Source organism: Cetorhinus maximus, chromosome 4, assembly GCF_964194155.1.
Source record: "Cetorhinus maximus chromosome 4, sCetMax3.hap1.1, whole genome shotgun sequence".
Taxonomy (NCBI): Eukaryota; Metazoa; Chordata; class Chondrichthyes; order Lamniformes; family Cetorhinidae; genus Cetorhinus; species Cetorhinus maximus.
This window is the reverse complement of record NC_135882.1, coordinates 123,086,482-123,108,531: the sequence shown is the minus strand read 5'-3', so window position 1 is coordinate 123,108,531 and position 22,050 is coordinate 123,086,482. Positions and strand designations below refer to the sequence as shown.

The 22,050-nt window shown below is 46.2% G+C and overlaps 1 protein-coding gene across 1 annotated transcript in view; it reads left to right on the top strand.

Annotated features, from left to right (window-relative positions):
- The first annotated feature begins 511 nt into the window (after window positions 1–511).
- The window catches only part of gra (granulito), a 220,301-nt gene continuing 198,762 nt past the window's right edge, over window positions 512–22,050 (top strand). The window contains exon 1 of the mRNA XM_078539725.1: window positions 512–616. Within this exon, the coding sequence (XP_078395851.1) occupies window positions 585–616 (32 nt within the window). The 5' untranslated portion in view covers window positions 512–584. The remainder of the gene's footprint in view (window positions 617–22,050) is intronic.

Below are 22,050 nucleotides of genomic sequence, written 5' to 3'. Positions count from 1 at the left end.
TCGGTTATCCAGCTTTATAACCCCCTCCTCTCAATGCAACTTCTCTGTGAGTATTTCATTGTGAAAAATACTTTCCTTCCCATAGTGTGTGTGTTTTTTTTAACCCCAATGTGTTAAACAACTCTTTCCGTTGTGGGGAAACATTTCCTAAACTGCGTTGATTTCTTTGCGGCGTTTAAAACTTTTCTCTCCGCCCCCCCACCCCCCGATTTAAAATCTGAGACCGCCCCCTTGACTTGTCTCTCCTGTTTTTTTTAATGATCCTCATTCCCTCTGCATTTCTTCAGCAGGTTTGTTTTTATAGATCCCAGTCGGACGATACCTTCTCGGTGATCGCCAACCCCCCCTCCTCCTCCTCCTACCCCAGCTGGTGCGGGACGCCTCCCCAATACCCCCACCGCCCCCTCCCTCGCTCACTTTCTCGGCTCCATCTCCGCGCAGGAAGAGCTCGAGACCAACGGAAGGGCACGTGCGGTCTGACGAAGGGGGTCGACCGAAGCAGCTCGAGCTCTGTTTGCGGGCAGTGCCGCACCTGGCGGAGGCGGAGCGACTGGTCGCGTGGGAGGCGCTCGAGCGAGGAGGGGATGGCGGAGGTGAAGGGCGTCGCTCAAACTGGGTGAGTACGACCGTTCAAATCTGACCGGAGTCAAGCTCGTCTTTTTTTTTAAACATTATATATATATATATATACATATATATGTATAATACATGTTCTTTCTGCCATTGATAACAGCGTAAACGGCGGGGCGAGGCGAGGCGAGGTCGATTTCACAGCCTGTCAGCGATCGCTGTCACCTCCACTCGATGCTCAGTATCTGCTCGGGACAGTTCGTTAGATTTTGGGGACCCGGGCTGAAGTTTAAATGGCCCCACTCGCCGTTTAGAATCAAGAAGTGACACCATTTTTTTTTAAAGGTGGCGGTGGGTAGGGTCTTATCACGCCCTCCCCCGCTTCCAGTTCCTGCTGACCCTGCGGTATATCTATCGCATCGTTTTTCGTGCGTAAATCTGCAGCGTCAGGAGGTTATTCAGCTGCGATTAGTATCACAACTGATTCCCACGCTTCTGATACTCCGCCGGGAGTTAGTCGCTGGGTGCCATCCGCACTGGAAACCACCCCCCAAGAGAGCTGAGGCAGTGATGACACTTCTTGCCGAGCTCCAGCTGACTGCGCAAAGATCAGAGATCAAACTTGAGAGCTTCTTGATTTAGTCCCTAAGCCGTCAGGATTGCTGTACCACCTGATATGCTGATTAAGAGGAACTTATGGGGAAGGAAAATTGTTCAAAGTATTATTTATTTTATCGAACATCATTTCACTTTAATTTCTTTAATTTGTGTTTGTTTTTTAAATTTTTACGGCTGTCACGGTTACTTCCGAATAGCAGGCAGAGCAGCTTCATTGAAAACAACATTGTGCGGGCCTTAAATTGCTGCAGAAACCCTATTATGGATAGAGAAATGCACAAGGACTGAAATTATTATTGCGATAGGGCAGTTCCAGAATATTGTAAAAAGGTGTAATCAAACCACATCAGCAGCAACAACTTGCATTGATGTAATGCCTTCAATGTAGGGAAACTTGGCAAGACCTTTAACAGAGGCGTAATAAAAAAAAAACATAAGAGTCTCATCTATAGAGGATATATTAGAAGGGGTGAACGTACTAAAATGTGGCCAAAGAGGTGGATTTAAGGAGGCTTTTAAAGGAAAACCACAAGAAGCCAAAATCAGAGGAGTGGGGAGTTCAGAACGGAGTACATAGGAAAGAGGGAACAGAACTCGGCCATTCAATCTCTTGAACATCTTTCAGTCAGATCGTAGTTGGATCTGTATTTCAATTCCATTAACTTGCCTTTGACCTACATCCCTTTACCTGACAACAATCTATAAATACAAAAACAAAATACGAAATTCCCTGACTCCGCAAACTCCAGTCAGGAGAAACTTCTCTCAACGGCCGGAATTTCGTTCTGAGTTGGTTGGGTGCTAACTGGAGCCGGGCTAGCCGCCTCTCGGACTTCATCCCAGTTACAATAAAAGTAGCAAAACCAAAACAGCCCTTTACCCCTCACCTCGTACACCCCATCACCCCCACACATTCCCCATTCTCCATCCATACCAACTCATGCTGCCTCATGCCTCCCACCCAGCCCCCAAGGACCCCTCATACTCTCCATGCGAATGTGCCCCTCTACCCAACCACCATGGTCCCTCATAGCCTCCATGTCAACCAATGCCCCTGCCCACCTCCCATTGTCCCTCATACCATCTGTGTCAACCTATGCTCCTCTATAACCCCCATATGGCCCTTCAGAGCCCATATACCAATGTGTCAACCCATGATCCCTCACTCATCCCCAAGGCCCTTTATAACCCCTATGCAAACTTCCTGCCATCTCATGCCAACCCATGCCCCAGCCACTACCCTTTGTCCTTACACCCTCCATTCAAACTCATGCAGTATGCATCATGGACAGACCTCAGGAGCCATGGTGAGATGGTATGAAAATAAAGTTCTAAGCTTCTATTACAGACTGCTCTATATTTAAAAAACAATCTCATTGATGGCCTGACTTATATTTTAAGATTCTGTCTCCTTATTAGGAACATAAATTGGAGTAGGAATAGACCACATTGCTCCTTGAGTCTGCTGTGCCATTAAATTCAATCTTGGCTGAGCATCTGCCTTAACTACTCTTTTCTGCCCATTCCCCATATTCCTTTCTTCCCTGATTCTGGATGCTCCCAAAGATGAAATGGTTTCTCTGTATCTACTCTCTCAAAGTTCTTCGTTATTTTAACCACCTAAGTTAGATCACTTCTAAACTCAGATTTATGCAACCTGTCCTCATAATGTTTTAAAGATCTGGTATGACTCTGATGAATCTGTGTTGAATTCCTCCAAGCCAGTATATCTTTTCTGAGATGTGGTGCCCAGAACTGAATGCAGTACTCAAGATGGGGTTTGCCCAAAGCTTTGTACAACTAAAGCAACTCTTTTGTATCCCAACCCCCTGGACGAAAAGCCAGTATTCTACTAACCTTTTTTGATTACTATTTGTACGTGTGCACTAGATTTTAGTGATGGGTACTCATGGACATCCAAGTTCCTTTCCTCCTCCACATTTCCTAGTCTTTCACCATTATCAAAATATTCCAATTTGCTTTTCTTGGATCTAAAGTAAGCGATTTCACACTTGCTCACATTAAACTCCATTTGCCACATTTTACCCATTTACTGGTGTCCCTCTGTCATATAACTTCCTACTCCCATCTCCACAAGTTATCATGTGTCCTAATTTAGTGTCACCTGCAATCTAGAATATACTATATTCCCTAATCCCAATTATTGATACATATGGTGAAAGGCTGAGATCCCAGTACAGATCTTTTGGATCAGCACCAATACTACTACTACTTGTATTAAATAGCACATTTAACATAATAGGACACCCTAAGGTGCTTCACAGAAGCATTATAAAACACAATATGACATACAGCTGGTGAGGGAACCAGCAAGAGGGGAAATCATACTTGACTTCATCCTCACCAACCTGTCTGCCGCAGATGCATCTGTCCATGACAGTCTTGGTAGGAGTGACCACTGCACAGTCATTGTGGAGACGAAGTCCCGCCTTCACAACAAGGATACCCTCCATCGTGTTGTGTGGTACTATCACTGTGCTAAATGGGATAGATTTCAAACAGATCTAGCAACTCAAGACTGGGCATCCACAAGATGCTGTGGGCCATCAGCAGCAGCAGAATTGTACTCAAACATAATCTGTAACCTCATGACCTGGCGAATCCCCCACTCTACCATTACCATCAAGCCAGGGGATCAACCCTGATTCAATAAAGAGTGCAGGAGGGCATTCCAGAAGCAGCACCAGCGTACCTAAAAATGAGGTGTCAACCTGGTGAAGCTATAACACAGGACTACTTGTGCACTGAACAGCATAAGCAGCAAGTGATAGACAGAGATAAGCGATCCAACAACCAATGGATCAGATCTAAGCTCTGCAGTCCTGCTACATCCAGTCATAAATGGGGGTGGATAATTAAACAACTCACTGGGGGAGGAGGCTCCACAAATATCCCCATCTTCAATGATGGAGGAGCCCAGCACATCAGTGCAAAAGATAAGGCTGAAGCATTCACAACAGTCTTCAGTCAGAAGTACCGACTGGATGATCCATCTCGGCCTCCTTCCGAGGTCCCCAGCATCACAGATGCCGGTCTTCAGCCAATTCGATTCACTCCACGTGATACCCTGACTGGAGAAATGGCTGAAGGCTCTGGATACTGCAAAGGCGATGGGCCCTGACAATATTCTGGCAATAGTACTGAAGAATTGTGCTCCAGAAATTTCCGCGCCCCTAGCCAAGCTGTTCCAGTACAGCTACAGCACTGGCATCTATGCAGCTATATGGAAAACTGCCCAGGTATGACCTGTACACAAAAAGCAGGACAATTCCAACCCGGCCAATTACCGCCCCATCAGTCTACTCTCATCATCAGTAAAGTAATAGAAGGGGTCATCAACAGTGCAATCAAGTGGCACTTGCTCAGCAATAACCTGCTCACTGACGCCCAGTTTGGGTTCCGTCAGGGCCACTCAGCTCCTGACCTCATTACAGCCTTGGTTCAAACATGGACAAAAGAGCTGAACTCCCAAGGTGAGGTGAGAGTGACTGCCCTTGACATTAAGGCAGCATTTGACCGAGTGTGGCATCAAGGAGCCCTAGCAAAACTGGAGTCAATGGGAATCAGGGGGAAAACTCTCCGCTGGTCGGAGTCATACCTAGCACAGAGGAAAATGGTTGTAGTTGTTGGAGGCCAGTCTTCTCGGCTCCAGGACATCACTGCAGGAGTTCCTCAGGGTAGTGTCCTTGGTCTAATCATCTTCAGCTGCTTCATCAATTACCTTCCTTCCATCATAAGGTCAGAAGTGGGGTTGTTCGCTGATGATTGTACAATGTTCAGCACCATTTGCGACGACTCCGATAATGAAGCAGTCCATGTCCAAATGCAACAAGACCTGGACAATATCCAGGCTTGGGCTGACAAGTAGTAAGTAACATTTGCACCACACAAGTGTTAGGCAATGACCATCTCCAACAAGAGAGAATCCAACCTTCGCCCCTTGATGTTCAATGGCTTCACCATCACTGAATCCACCACTATCAACATCCTGGGGGTTACCATTGACCAGAAACTGAACTGGACTGGCCATGTAAATGCTGTGGCCACAAGAGCAGGTCAGAGGTTGGGAATTGTGCGGCGAGTAACTCACCTCCTGACTCACCGGCGCACAGTGATAGCAGTGTGTACCATCTACAAGATGCACTGCAAGAATTCACCAAAGCTCCTTGGACAGCACCTTCCAAACCCACAACCACTACCATCTAGAAGTACAAGGGCAACAGATAAATGGGAACACCACCACCTGGAAGTTCCCTTCCAAGTCACTCACCATTCTGACTTGGAAATATATCGCCGTTCCTTCACTGTCACTAGGTCAAAATCCTGGAACTCCCTTCCTAACAGCACTGTGGGTGTTCCCACACCACATGGACTGCAGCAGTTCAAGAAGGCAGCACACCACCACCTTCTCAAGGGAAATTAGGGATGGGCAATAAATGCTGGCCCAGCCAGTGAAGCATACATTCCTTGAATAAAAAAAAAATCAAACCACATATGGAAATTTTAAGGTACGTGACCAAAAGCTTAATCAGAGACGTCGGTTTCAATGAGTGTTTTAAAGGAGGAAAGTGAGCAGAGATGCAGAGACGTTCAGGGAGGTAATTCCAAAGTTAGGGCTTTAGCAGCTGAAGACACTATCACCAGTGGTAGAGCAATTAAAATTGGATATGCTCAAAAGGTCAGAATCATTAGAGTGCAGATGCCTCGGAGGGTTGTGGGGCTGGAGGAGATTGCAGATATTGGGAGGGATAAGGAAATAGGGATTTGAAATGAGAATTTTAAAATTGAGGTGTTGCTTAATGGACTGCCCTTATAGATCAGTGAGAGCAGGCTTGATGGATGAACTGGGTTTGGTGCAAGATTGGACATATGCAGCAGAGTTTTGGATTACCTCAAGTTTACAAGGGGTAGAATGTGGGAGGCCGGGCTGGAAAGTTTTGGAATAGTGAAGTCTAGAGGTAACAAAGGCATAGATAAGAGTTTCAGCAGCAGAAGACCTGAGGCAAGGACAGAGTCAGGCCATGTTATTATAGAGATGGAAATAGGTGATTGTGGTGATAGCTCAGAGATCAACTCAGGGTCAGGTATGACACCGAGTCTGGTTCAGCCTCAGACAGTTACAACGGAGAAGGATGGAGGCAGTGATGAGGGAGAGGAGTTTGTGGCGGGGTCCAAAGATGATGGCTTCAGCCTTCCCAATATTTAATTGGAGGAAATTTCTGTTCCTCCAGTACTTTGATGTTGGATAAGCAGTGTGATAATTTAGCAATGGTGGGGAAGTCGTAACATGTGGTAGTAAGATTATGCTCGGTGTCACCAGTGCACGTGTTTCAGGGAGGTAATTCCAGAGTTGTGTTTTCAGATGTTGTGCTGAGGGGCAGCATATATATTAGAATAGGAGGGGGCCAAGGATAGATCTTTGGGGGAACACCAGAGATAACTGCAGGAATAGGAAGAGAAGTCAATGATGGTGATTCTCTGGTTACGATTAGCTAGGTAAGGATGGAACCAGGTGAGTGTAGTTCCAACAAACTGGATGGCAATGGCAAGACATTGGAGGCGGATGGCACGATCAACTGTGTCAAAGGTTGCAGACAGGTGGAGAAGAATGAGGAGGGATAGTTTGCCTTTGACATAGGCATAGGATGTTACTTGTGACTTTGATAACAGTCACTTTGGTAATGTAACAGGGGCAGAAACATGATTGGAGTGATTCAACTATGGAGTTCCCAGAGAGCTGGGCGCAAATTTGAGAGGCAACTTTACCACTTTTCATATTCCACCAATCAGAGAACACACCCTTTGTCCCTAATCTGTTTCTGACCTCCCAAGAAATAACATGCAATGTCCAAGATTATCCCCTGATTCTTTGCACTTTTATTTTTGCTACTAATCTCTTGTACAGAACCTTATCAAATACATTCTGGAAATCCATTTCGACAACATTCCTAGATAGCCCCCTAGTGACCTTTAGAGGAAGATACATAGATAAGTAGGAGTGATGCTATGAATTGATTTAACTGCAAAAATAAAAACTGTATGTATTGGGGCCTGTGAGCCATAATAAGTTTGAGGACTGGTGCAATTTGATGCAGGATAGAACACTAGCAGTGGAATTCTTGGATGTGCTGAAATTTATGGAGTGTGGAAGATGTAAGGTTGACTGGACAGAATTGGAGTAGTTGATCCTGGAGCTCGCATGTGGTCAGCATACATGCTGAGGTGGGGGATGGAGTCATTGGCAAGCATATGGACTGTGGACAGCTGGGGCACAAAGATGATGGCCTAGATCTTCTGGTCTCCGGATCGTTGGAGACTGGATGTACAGCCCAAGAGACATGTTAGGATACCGCAGAAATCCTGATGCGCAAATCTCTTTGGGAATTGCCCAGAAAGTTTCAACTTCTGATGGGAAATTCCCCTGTTCTTAAGGAACCTCTGGAAATGTCTCTGACCCTGAGCTAGATTCGGAGACTTCGGACAGTTCCGTGGGACTTATTTGGATAGTTATCCAGGAAATGTTAGACAGATTAAAACCTAGTCTAACACCTGGGTAATTATAAAACTAACTCTTCAATCACTTACTGACCACTCGACTCCCCCCCCCACCCCCCCCACCCCCCCCGGTCCCCTGATTACCTCCCTGACCACCCCTTCTGACTGCCTGACGACTACTCCTGACCCCTAGACTACTGCCCTTGACACCTGAGTATTGCCCCAATACCCAGCTGCCAACCATGACTACCCCGACTACCGCCTGAACTGACATGACCCAATTTCCCCTCCTGTCCATGTGCCAACCATGCCTAACCCCAAAACTACCCCCCCGCCGATCCAACCATCCTTCCCGACCACACTACCTCACCACCACCCAACTTGTCCCTGATCTGACTACCCCGCAACCCATCTACCACCTTGCCCACTGAACCACCTATCATTCCACCCATCCTGCAACCTACTACCTCATCAACCCTACCCACTTACCTCAGACACCTATCCCGTCCCCCCCACCCCAACTGCCCCCTAGCCATTCGCCTAATCATTAACATTCACACTGGACCTCTAAACTTACCATACGGTAACTAGTGTCCTAAAGAGGGGGCTTGTCCTACCATCCCCAACTTTGCTATGATCTGATGGAGTTCTCCCTGCATTTCTAGTCAAGGCAGGCTCATAAGACCTAGCAAGAAATGGAGAACAGCATCCAGGCGGGGAAAATTTTGAGCAGAGTGGCAATCTGATAATGATTGCCCCTCCTTGGAAGATCCAGGCCATTATGTTTGATCTTCCTGATGGGAAGAAATTACAGCTTTATCAAAACTGAATATTGGACAAGTAGCCTGATCTACAGAGGATGAGAGAGCTGGTGGAGAGGTAGCCATGCTACAATAATATAGGTATGAATGGAACCATGAAAATCCAGTTCCACTCAGCTGGATGGAAGAGAGACATTGGAGGAGAATGTTATAGTTGACCATGTCAAAGGTTGCATAGATGTCAAGGAGGATGGGGAAGGATGCACCACAACAGTCATGGTGAATGTTGATTTTGACTTTGTTTTAAAGACTGCTGTGGTGGGGCTGAAGCATAATTGGAGAGATTTAAACAGAACTGGAGGAGAGATGGGCATGAGTTTTGAAGTCAGCAATAATTTTAGAGACTTTGGTGAGGCAGGGAAGCTTGAGGGTGGTGAGATAATTTCCAAGGGTAGAGTAATTAAGAATTTTTTGAGGAAGGGGGTGATTGGGGTAGTTTTGAAAAGGAGATGGCACCAACTTCACCTAACATTGGAGTTTTGAAGGAAATTTAGGGACTAGTAGAGAGATCCAGGGGATGGTTGGGAGTGGAGAGAGAAAAAGATAAGGTTCTAGAATTAGGGCAGGGGGTGGTATTTGGCTTAGTGGGCAAGGAAAAAGGGGGGAATAGCAGGTGATTAGATGGTCTGTTTAGGTGATGATCAATTCTGCAAGCTTTTCACACTAGATGTTGGAATGTCTGGAATTTGCATTATAGGAAGGATGTGATTGCACTAGAGAGTGCAGAGGAGATTTACCAGGATGTTGCCTGGGCTGGAGAGTTTTAGTTATGAAGAGAGATTGGATAGACTGGGGTTATTTTCCTTGGAGCAGAGGAGATTGAGGAGGGACATGATTGAGGTGTATAAAATTATGAGGGGCAAAGATAGGGTAGACAGGAAGGAACTTTTCCCCTTGGTGGAGGGATCAATAACCAGGGGGCATAGATTTAAGATAAGGGGCAGGAGATTTGGAGGGGATGTGAGGAAGAATTTTCTCACCCAGAGGGTGGTGGAAATCTGGAACTCACTGCCTGAAAGGGTGGTAGAGGCAGAAACCCTCATAACACTTAAGAAGTATTTGGATGTGCACTTGCGATGCCATGGCAGACAAGGCTATGGGCCTAGTGCTGGAAAATGGGATTAGAATAGTTAAGTACTTGTTTGACCGGTGCAGACTCGATGGGCCGAAGGGCCTTTTTCGTGCTGTATACCTCAATGACTCTGTCAATGGAGGTGCTGTTGAAGGGAGTAAGATTTAAGGTAGCAGTTGATAATGGTAAAAAAAATGGGTGGGGTTGTTTTAGTTTATCTGGATAATCCCAGAGCAGTGTCTAGTTTTGGTGGGCGAAAGGGAGGCCTGTTAGGGCTTGAGGTGGTCCAGTTAGACCTGGTGATAGATAGCTAAACCAGTTATACTCAAGATACCTTCAAGGCTATTCCCTTTGTTCTTAAGGGTATGAAGATGAGAGCCCTGATTGGGTTGAGAAACCATGAAGGTGTTGCTGGAGACAAGAACTTCAAAGGTGAAGTTAAGAGAATGGGTGAGCAGATTAATACCTGTGGGCATGCCATGGAAGTGCAATTGTAAATGACTTGGAGGAGGTTTTCTTGTAAGGGCTTTGAACAATAGTAAGGGGACATGAGTGATAAGGATACAAAGAAATTATTGAAGATTACTTATCTGTGATTAAGACCAGGATTGCAGATTGTTCATGGAAGGTGACAAGGGACTGAAGGCATGATTTCGACTGTAGATAGACGAGTTAATCTGGAGGGAGAAGTTTTAGGAGGATAGTAGGTTGATGAATTTAGAGGATATAGGGAAAAAGAATAAGGGAAGCCAAAACGATATAGATGGGTTGGTGGAGTGGGCGGTAAAGTGGCTGATGGATTTTAACATGGAGAAGTGTGAGGTCATACATTTAGGGAGGTCAAACAGTTACAGGGATTACAAAATAAATGGGAATATACTAAGAGGGGTAGATGAAGTGAGAGATCTTGGTGTATAAGTACACAGGTTCCTGAAGGCAGCAGTTCAAGTAGACAAGGTTGTAAAGAAGGCATTTGGAATGCTCTCCTTCATTGGCAGAGGTATAGAATATAAAAGTAAGGATATAATGTTGGAATTGTATAAAACACTGGTGAGGCCACAACTGGAGTATTGTGTGCAGTTCTGGTCACCACATTACAGGAAGGATGTAATAGCTCTGGAGAGAGTGCAGAGGAGGTTTACAAGAATGTTGCCAGGGTTAGAAAAGTGTAGCTATGAGGAGAGATTGGATAGGTTGGGGTTATTTTCCTTGGAACAAAGAAAACTGAGAGGTGACTTGATTGAGGTGTGCAAAATTATGAGGGGAATAGATAGAGTGGACAGGATAACATTGTTTCCCTTGGTGGCGTATTCTAGAACCAGGGGACATAGATTCAAGATAAGTGGCAGAAGGTGTAGGGGGGACATGAGGAAGAACTTTTTTTCGCAGAGGGTAGTGGGTGTCTGGAATTCGCTGCCCAAGTTGGTGGTAGAGACACAAACTTTAAACTCTCTTAAAAAGTACCTGGATCTGCACCCAAAGTGCTGTAAGATGCAGGGCTATGGGCTGGGATTAGAAAGGGCACGTGGGTGTCCTCGGGCTGGCATGGACAAGATGGGCCGAATGGCCTCCTTCTGTGCTGTAACTTTTCCATGGTTCTATGGTTCTAATGCAGATGCTGGAAGCACTGAATGCAGAGGTTGAGAGAGGAAAACAGGGAAGATATCTTGATGCAAACAAAAACTTGTGGGAGCATAATGAGGGAATAATATATAATGGTGATTTTAAAGGTGAGGGGTGAAACAAAACGAGAAGTAAAAGTTACCAAAAAAGTACAGAATAGAAAGAATAAAGTGTGGTTTGAATGAATGGTGTCATAGTTGAGTGACAGAATGAATGGGCTCAAGTATGGGCACAATGGACTCTGAACCAGCCAGAGATTAGGCTGTTTTAGATTTAGTAATGTAATGAGAAAGTGCTAATTAATAACCTTGCTGTAAAGCTGCCTTTAGGAAATAGTCATCATAATACGATAGAATTTTACATTAAGTTTGAAAGTGATACAGTTCATTCTGAAACTAGGGTCTTAAATCTGAACAAAGAAAACTATGAAGGTATGAGGGGCAAGTTGACTATGGCGGATTGGGAAAATACACTAAAAAAATTGACAATAGAGAGGCAATGGCTAGTATTTAAAGAAGCATTACATTGTCTACAACAAATGTACATCCCTCTAAGACACAAAAACCCAACAGGAAAGGTGAATCAACCATGGCTAACAAAAGAAGTTAAAGATTGCATTAGACCAAAGGAAGTGCCCTATCAGGTTGCCAGAAAAAGTGGTAAGCCTGAGGATTGGGAGCAAGTTGGAACCCAGCAAAGAAGGACCAAGAAGCCGATTAAGAAAGGGAAAAGAGAATATGAATGCAAGCTAGCAAGTAACATAAAGGTGGACGGTAGAATTTTCTTAAGGTAAGTGAAAAGGAAAAGATTAGGAAGGACAAATTTGGGTCCATTACAGGCAGAGACAGGAGAATTTATAATGGAGAATAGGGAAATAGCAGGGAAACTAAACAATTATTCTGTGTCTGTCTTCATGGAGGAAGATAAGAAAATCTCCCAGAAATACTAGGGAACCAAGGACCTTGTGAAAATAAGGAACTGAAATCAATTTGTATTAATAAAAAGTTAGTACTTGAAAAATTAATTGGATTGAAGGTTGATTAATCCCCTGAGACGTGATGAGGTATATCCCAGACTGTTGAAGGAGGTAGCTGTAGAAATAGTCAATGCATTGGTAGTTATCTTTCAAAATTTGTAACCCCAATATTTAACAAGGGAAGCAGAGAGAAAACAAAGAACTCCAGACCTGTTAGTTTGATGTCTGTAGCCAGGAAAATGTTAGAATCTATTTCAAAGGATGTGATGACCAAAGACTTGGGGGAAAAAAATGATATGATTGGGCGGAGTCAACATGGATTTATGAAAGGATAATCATGTTTGACAAACCTGTTGGAGTTTGTTGAGGATGTTACATGTAGCAGAGATAAAGGAGAACCAGTGGATGTGATGCTTCAGGGGGCTTTTGATAAGGTCCCACATAGGAGATTAGTAAACTAAATTGGAGTACATGGGATTGGAGATAATATACTGGTATGGATTGAGAATTGGTTATCAGACTGAAAACAGAGAGCAGCAATAAATGGGTCATTCTCAGGATGGCAGGATGTGACTAGTGGGATACCACAAGGATACAGCTGTTCACAATCTACATAAATGAATTGGATGTGGGGACCAGATGTAGTAATTCCAAATTAGTTGATGACACAAAACCAGGTGGGAATGTAAGTTGTGAGGAGGATGCAAGGGGGCTTCAAGGGGACTTGTACAGGCTAAGTGAATGGGCAAGAACATGGCAGATGGAATATGATGTGAATAAGTGTGAAGTTATTCATTTTGGTAGGAAAAAAAAGAGAGTATTTCGTAAATAGTGAGAGGTTGGGAAGTGTTGATGTCCTAAGGGACCCGGGTGTCTTTGTTCATGAGTTAGCATGAAAAAAGCTATCATGCAGGTGCAGCAAGCAATTGGGAAGGGAAATGGTATGTTGGCCTTCATGGCAAGGATATTTGAGTCTAGGAGTAAAGATACCTTGCTGCAATTGTATAGAGCCTTGGTGAGACTGCACCTGGAGTGTTGTGTGTAATTTTGGACTCCTTATCTAAGTAAGGATATACTTGTCATAGACGGAGTGCAGCAGATGTTCACCAGGCTAATCCCTGGGATGGTGAGATTGTTTTATGAGGAGAGATTAAGGAAACTGGGTATGTATTCTCTGAAGTTTTGATGAATGAGTGGTGATCTCATTGAAACTTACAAAATTCTTACAGGGCTCAACAGAGTAGACATAGATAGGATGTTTTCCCTGGCTGGTGAGTCTAGAACCAGAGAACACAGTCTCAGAATAAGGGGCAGGCCATTTACGACTGAGAGGGGAGGAATTTCTTTAGTCAAAGGGTGGTGAATTTTTGGAATTCTCTACCCCAGAGGCTATGGAAGCTCAACCTTCAAGCATGTTCAAGACAGAAATTGACAGATTTCTGGATACAAATGATATCAAAGGATATGGAGATAGCATAGGAAGGTGGCATTGAGCTAGATGATCAGCCGTGATCTAATTGAATGGTGGAGCAGGCTTGACGGGCCAAATGGCCTACTCCTGCCCCTGTGCTCTCCTATGTTTAAGTCTGGGGCTGCGGCCAAAATGTGCGCACAAATGGATTGTGTAGGAATTTGACTGATATAGGCATGGCGGAGATTAAAGGAGACCTGAGCATAAATTAAGGATACAGAGGAAGCAATATGGAACAGTTCAAAAGTTGAAATTAGAAGCCCTGTGGTGGAATGAAATTCACTTGTAGATAGTGTGAAGTCAGCTTGGGGCACCTATGAATCAACATCCAAATTCAGAGTCAGATATGGAATGAGATTGGATCCAAGAGCTATTTGAAGGGCAGATTGGTGGTGGTGAGGGTAGGTGCTGGTGGAGGTTATGAAATGGAATTAGAGAGCCGAAGAGTGGAAAGTTAGCATGAGCAAGTAGGCATGGATCCTTAGACTCAACAGATGTGTATAGTGGCATTGGGTGTTAGTGTGCATACCAGTATAGAGTCATAGAATAGTAGTAACAACTTTATTTCTCATTAACATTGCAGACAATCTATGCAGCATAACCAGAAAATAGAAAGCTTTTTTCAGGGTTAGATAGGTCCAGTCAGCTCCCAGACCTGGATGAAGCCCCACTACAATTAATGGAGATGTTTCAGGGTTGACTGTCCAAGGATGAGATTACCCAAGTAGCTTGACTGTGCAGAGATCCAATGCAGTTAGTCTACATTTAAGTTAAAATTGGTCATTCTTTTTTGCAAACTAAGGATTCTTTTTGTATTTTTTTTATTCATTCACGGGATATGGGGTTCGCTGGCTGGGCATTGTGCTTTTTTTGGTGAAACAAAAGAGATGCTACTTTAGATCAATAGGGTTATAAAGCAGGATGGGCAAAGTACAACCTATGTTAAGTGAAAGACTTAGAATGATTGCACACTATGCACAATGAGGTTAAAACTGAAGGGGTTTTCTCAATTAACTTTTGCTGGAAGATCTGTAGGAACTTTGGAGACAGTGGTAGGGTACTTTGAAAGAAAGTGTTCCTTTAACCTATCAACTTCCTTAAATTGTGTTGAGAGTTATATGACAAGGGACAAAATATCTTAGCTTTTGTTTCCTGTATCTTTCAAACTCTCAAAGGCTTTCCTTTTTTACCTTCAGGATCATTACAAAGATTAAATAAAAACAGAGTGCTGAAGAAGTTCTGAAGAAGAGTCCTATTCGACTCGAAATGTTAACTCTGTTTCTCTCTTCACGATGCTGCCAGACTTACTGAGTGTTTCCAGCGTTTTCTGTTTTTATTTCAGATTTCCAGCATTCTCAGTATTTTGCTTTTATTTCAGGACAAAACTTTCTATTTTCTTTTCTATTTAAAAATTTACAGGCTAAGAGTTTCCATTATGGGTGCATTGATAATTCGGGCACAAATTAGGCTGAAAACTAGCACAATTTCAGGAGTGAATTTTTTTCATTCAGGTTTCCACACACATTCAGTGATACTCAATGAGTTTATCACCTGCCATGAACTAAACAGCTTTTAGAAGTAACTTTGAAAAAAACATTAACAATATTCCTTGATATATTTGAGTGATGCAGCTTTATTATCAGAAAAAATGGACATTTTTAAACAGTGGGTAAGGCAATTTTATTTTTCATTCGTTCATTGGATATGGCATCGCTGGCTAGGCAAGCATTTATTTCCCATCCCTAATTGCGCTTGAGAAGGTTGGTGATGAGCTGCCTTCTTGAACCACTGCAGTCCATGTGGTGTAGGTTCACCCACAATGTTGTTAGGGAGGGAGTTCCAGGATTTTGACCCAGTGACGGTGAAGGAATGGCAGTATAATTCCAAGTAAGGATGGTTAGTGGCTTGGAGGGGAACTTCCAAGTGATGATGTTCCTATCTGTCTGCTGCCCTTGTCTTCAAGATGATAGTGGTTGTGCTTTTGGAATGTGCTGCCCAAGGAAGCTTGATGAGATGCTGCAGTGCATCTTGTAGATGGTACACACTGCTGCCACTGTGCGTCAGTGGTGGAGACAGCGAATGTTTGTGGATGGGGTGCCCATCAAGCGGGCTGCTTTTTCCTGGATGGTGTCAAGCTTCTTCAGTGTTGTTGGAGCTGCACTCATCCAGGCAAGGGGAGAGTATTCCATCGCACTCCTGACTTGTGCCTTGTAGATGGTGGACAGGCTTTGGGGAGTTAGGAGGTGAGACATTCGCCACAGGATTCCTAGCCTCTGACCTGTTTTTGTAGCCACAGCATTTATATGGCTGGTCTAGTTCAGTTTCTTGTCAATGGTAACCCTCAGAATGTTGTTAGTTGGATATTCAGTGATGATAATGCCATTGAATGTCAAGGGGCAATGCTTAGATTATCTCTTAGAGTTATAGAGGCCTACTGCATATAAAAAGGCCCTTCAGCCCATCAAGTTTGCGCTGGTCAAACAAGTACCTAAATATTCTAATCCCATTTTCCAGCACTAGGCCCTTGGCATCGCAAGTGCACATCCAAATACTTCTTAAATATTATGAGGGTTTCTGCTTCTACCACCCTTTCAGGCAGTGAGTTCCAGATTCCCACCACCCTCTGGGTGAGAAAATTCTTTCTCACGTCCCCTCTAAACCTCCTGCCCCTTACCTTAAAACAATGCCCCTGGTTATTGATTCATCCACCCAAGGGAAAAAATTGTTTCTTGTCTACCCTATCTATGCCCCTCATAATTTTACCTCAATCATGTCCTCCCTCAATCTCCTCTGCTCCAAGGAAAATAACTCCAGTCTATCCAATCTCTCTTCATAACTAAAACTCTCCAGCCCAGGCAACATCCTGGTAAGTCTCCTCTGCACTCTCCCTAGTGCAATCACATCCTTCCTATAATGCGGATTCCAGAACTGCACACAATACTCTAGCTGCATTTTATACAGTTCCAGCATAACCTCCCTGCTCTTATATTCTATGCCTCGGCTAATAAAGACAAGTATCCCATATCTTAACCACCTTATCTACTTGTCCCGCTACCTTAAGGGACCGGTGGACATGTACACCAAGGTCCCTCTGATCCTCGGTACTTCCCTGGGTCCTACCATTCATCGTGTATTCCTGTGCCTTGTTTGCCCAAATGCATTACCTCACACTTATCTGGATTAAATTCCATTTGCCACTGATCAGCCCATCTGACCAGCCCATCTATATCCTCCTGTAATCTAAAGCTATCCTCCTCACTATTTACCACCCCACCAATTTTCGTGTCATCCGTGAACTTACTAATCAACTCTCCTACGTTCAAGTCTAAATCGTTTATGTATACCACAAACAGCAAGGGAGCCAATACCGATCCCTGTGGAACCCCACTGGACACAGTCATCCAGTCACAAAAACACCCCTCGACCATCACCCTCTGCTTCCTCCCATTCAGCCAATTCTGGATCCAATTTACCGAATTGCCTTGGATCCCATGGGCTCTTATCTTCATTATCAGTCTCCTATGCGGAACCTTATCAAAAGCCTTGCTGAAGTCCAAGCAGACTACGTCAAATGCATTGCCCTCATCTACACACCTGGCCACCTCTTCGAAAAATTCAATCAAATTGGCCAGACATGGCCTCCCCTTAACAAAACCATGCTGACTGTCCTTGATTAATCCCTGCCTCTCCAAGTGTAGATTAATTCTGTCCCTCAGAATTGCTTCCAATAATTTCCCCACCACTGAGGTTAGACTGACTGGCCTGTAGTTCCCTGGTTTATCCCTTCCTCCCTTCCGGAATAATGGTACCAAATGGGCTGTCCTCTGGCACCTCTCCTGTGGCCAGAGAGGTATTGAAAATTATTGCTAGTGCCCTTGCTATCTCCTCCCTTGCCTCACTCAACAGCCTGGGATATATTTCACCTGGGCCTGGAGATTTATCTACTTTTAAGCCTGCCAGACCACTGCAGATCTCCTCCCTTTCTATGCTAAGTTCTTCAATTATATCACAGTCGTTCTGCCTGATTGCCATACCCACATTGTTCCTCTCACTTGTGAACACCGACACAAAGTATTAATTTAGAACCCTACCTACATCTTCCAGCTCCACACACAAATTACCACTTTGGTCCTTAATGGGCCCTACTCTTTCCCTAGTTATCCTCTTACTGTTAATGTACTTGTACAATAACTTTGGATTTTCCTTTATTTTACCTGCCAATGTTTTTTCATGCCCCCATTTTGCTCTCCTAATTTCCTTTTAAGTTCCCCCTTACACATTCTATACTCCTCTAGGGCTTCCGCTGTTTTGAGCCCTTGGTTTCTGCCATAAGCCTCCCTTTTTCTCTTTATCCAATCCTGTATATCCCTCGACATCCAGGGATTCCCTGGATTTGTTGGTCCCACCCTTTATCTTTACTGGAATATGTTGGCCATGGACCCTCCCTCTTTCCTTCCTGAATAAATCCCACTGCTCTGAAGCAGATTTACCCAAAAGTAGCTGCTCCGAATCCACTCTGGCCAAATCATATCTGATCCTATTAAAATTGGCCTCCCCACAATTTAGAACTCTGATTTCTGGACCATCCTTGTCCTTTTCCATAACAACCTTGAATCTAACGGAGTTATGATCACTATCTGCGAAAAGCTCCCCCACTGATACCTCTACCACTTGCCTGGCTTCATTCCCTAAAATTAAGTCCAGGTCCTCTCCCTCCCTCATAGGACCTTCTTTGTACTGGCTTAAAAAGCTCTCCTGGATGCATTTTAAGAATTCTGCTCCCTCTAAACCTCACACTATGACTACCCAAGTTAATGTTGGTGAAGTTGAAATCTCCCACTATTACTACCCTATTATTTTTACACGTCTCTGAAACTTGCCTGCATATCTGCTCTTCTATTTCTCTCTGACTGTTTGGGGGCCTATAGTATACTCCCAGCAATGTGATTGCTCCTTTTTTGTTTTTAAGTTCTACCCATATGGCTTCATTTGAGGAGCCTTCTAAGATGTCATCTGTCCTTACTGCTGTAATTGATTCCTTGATCAATGTTGCGATACCCCCTCCTTTTTTACATTCTTCCCTGTCTCGCCTGAAGACCTTATATCCTGGAATATTAAGTTGCCAATCCTGCCCCTCTCTCAACCATGTCTCTGTGACAGCAATGACATCATACTTCCATGTGTTAATTTGTGCCCTCAACTCATCTGCCTTATTTGTCAGACTCCTTGCATTAAAATAAATACCATTCAACCTTGCAAAACTCCCTTGTGCCTTAACTGGCCTATAATTTTTATCCTTCCAGACTCACTTGCTCTCTCTTCTAATTTTGGCTGTGCATCTCCCCCTGCTGAACCTCCTCTCAGGACCCCATCCCCCTGCCAAGTTAGTTTAAACCCTCCCCAACATCACTAGCAAACCTCCCCGAAAGGATGTTGGTCCCAGTCCTGTTCAGGTGCAACCCATCCGTCTTGTACAGGTCCCATCACCCCCAGAAACGGTCCCAATGTCTCAGAAATCTAAAGCCCTCCCTCCTGCACCATCTCTCCAACACGCATTCATCTGGACTAACCTCCTATTTCTATACTCACTCGTGCGTGGCACTGGAAGTAATCCAAAGATTTCTACTTTTTGAGGTCCTGTTATTTAATCTGCTTCCTAGCTCCCTAAATTCTGCTTGCAGGACCTGATCCCTCTTTCTACCTATGTCATTGGTACCAATATGTACCATGATCTTTGTCTGTTTTCCCTCCCACTTTAGAATGCCCTGTAGCCGTTCAGTGGCATCCTTGACCCTGGCACCAGGGAGGCAACATACCATCCTGGAGTCACGTCTACGCCGCAGAAACGCCTGTCCGTTCCCCTTACTATCGAGTCTCCTACCACTATTGCTCTTCCCCTTTTTTTCCTCCCCCCTGTGCAGCTGAGCCACTCACAGTGCCATGAGCATGGTTGCACTCACCAGAGGAACTGTTACTCTGACCGTTTTCCAACACAGAAAAACAGTTCTCGAGCGAGATGCACCCTGGGCATTTCCTGACTACCTGCGTGACGCCTTTCTTCTGACTGATGGTTCCCCATTCCCTTTCTGTCTGCACTTCTGTAAGCTGTGGAGTGACCATGTATAAAAACGTGCTCCCCACAAAACTCTCAGCCCCTCCAGCTGCTGCTCAAGCACCAAAACTCGGAGCTCAAGTAGCTGCAGCTGGTTGCAAATCCTGCACATGTGGTTGGTCAGAGCGCAAGGAGCGGCTAGGACTTCCCACATGTTGCAGGCGATACATAACACAGGACTGAGCTGCCCTGCCATGCCTCTTACTCTAAGTTAAATATAGTAAATAAAGTTAAATTATTTATGTACTTTAAATAAAAGCTAGAACTCTTATCTTTCTTTAGCTTAATCTATTTTAAAGTGGGGAAAAACACTTACCCACTACTCACCAATCAGCTTTCACCTTTGTGCTGATGTCACTTTTTGAAGCTTCCCCACACTCGCGCTGGTTCTGATCTCTCTGCCGCTCTCTCCCGCTCTCTTGTGATGTCACTTTTGTGATTTTCAACAAGAACGGACTGCAGAACACTCTTCCCAGATTGCTTCACCGTGATGCTGACTGCAGGATACTCTTCCCAGCTACTCTTGTTGGAGAAGGTCATTGGTTGGCACTTCTATGGCACAAATGTTACTTCCCAATTGTCAGCCCAATCCTGGATATTGTCCAGGGTTGCTTCAGTGTCTGAGGAGTCGCAAATGGTGCTGAACATTGTGCAATCATCAGCAAACATCCCCACTTGTGACTTTATGATGGAAGGAAGGTCATTGATGAAGCAGTTGAAGATGGTTGTGCCTAATACACTAGCCATCAAATTCCTGCAGTGAATCCTGCCTCCCTCGCTCGCTCCCTCGCTCCCTCGCTCCCTCCCTCCCTCTCTCGCTCCCTCCCTCCCTCTCTCGCTCCCTCCCTCTCTCACCCCCTCCCTCTCTCGCCCCCTCCCTCTCTCGCCCCCTCCCTCTCTCGCCCCCTCCCTCTCTCGCCCCCTCCCTCTCTCGCCCCCTCCCTCTCTCGCTCCCTCCCTCTCTCGCTCCCTCCCTCTCTCGCTCCCTCCCTCTCTCGCTCCCTCCCTCTCTCGCTCCCTCCCTCTCTCGCTCCCTCCCTCTCTCGCTCCCTCCCTCTCTCGCTCCCTCGCTCGCTCGCTCGCTCCGCTCCCGCCCCCTCTCTCGCTCCGCTCCCGCCCCCTCTCTCTCTCCGCTCCCGCCCCCCCTCTCGCTCCGCTCCCGCCCCCCCTCTCGCTCCGCTCCCGCGCCCCCTCTCGCTCCGCTCCCGCGCCCCTCTCGCTCCGCTCCCGCCCCCCCTCTCGCTCCGCTCCCGCCCCCTCTCTCGCTCCGCTCCCGCCCCCGCCCTCGCTCCGCTCCCGCCCCCTCTCTCGCTCCGCTCCCGCCCCCTCTCTCGCTCCGCTCCCGCACCCTCTCTCGCTCCGCTCCCGCCCCCTCTCACGCTCCCTCTCCTTCTCCCTATATCTCTCTATCTCCCTCTCCCTCACTCGCTCGGTCTGCTCTCTCCCTCTCCCACTCTCTCTCTCCCTCTCCTCTCCCTCTCTCAGTCTTCTCTCTCCCTCTCTCTCTTTCTCTCCCTCTCTCTCTCTCGGTCTGCTCTCTCCCTCTCCCTCACTCCCCTTCTCTCTCTCAGTCCGCTGTCTCCCTCTCCCTCCTTTCTTTGCCTCCCCCTATCTCTCTCGGTCCGCTCTCTCCCTCTCCCCCTCTCTCTCTCTCTCTCTCTCTCTCTCAGAGTCTGCTCTCTCCCTCTCTCCCTCTCCCCCTCTCTATCTCTTTCTCTCCCTCTCCCTCTCTCTATCTTGGTCCGCTCTCTCCCTTTCCCTCACCCCCTCCCCCTCCCCCACTTGCTTGCTCCGCTCTCTCACTCTCCAACATGCTCCACTCTCTGCCTCTCCCTTGCCCTGTCCCTTTCTGCCTCTCACTCTTTTGTTCTTTCTCTCTCCTTCTCTCTCTCTCTCTCTCACCCTCTCTCTCAGTCCGCCCTCGCCCTCTCTCCCTCGCACTCGCTCTCGCCCCGTCTCCCTCGCCCCGTCTCCCTCGCCCCGTCTCCTCGCCCCGTCTCCCTCGCCCCAGTCTCCCTCGCCCCCTCTCCCTCGCCCCCTCTCCCTCGCCCCCTCTCCCTCGCCCCCTCTCCCTCGCCCCCTCTCCCTCGCCCCCTCGCCTCGCCCCCTCGCCCCTCGCCCCTCGCCCTCGCCCCTCCGCCCCCTCGCCCTCGCCCCCTCCCCCTCGCCCCCCGCCCTCGCCCCCTCCCCCTCGCCCCCTCGCCCTCGCCCCCTCGCCTCGCCCCCTCGCCCTCTCGCCCTCCCCTCCCCCTCCCCCCTCCCCCTCCCCCT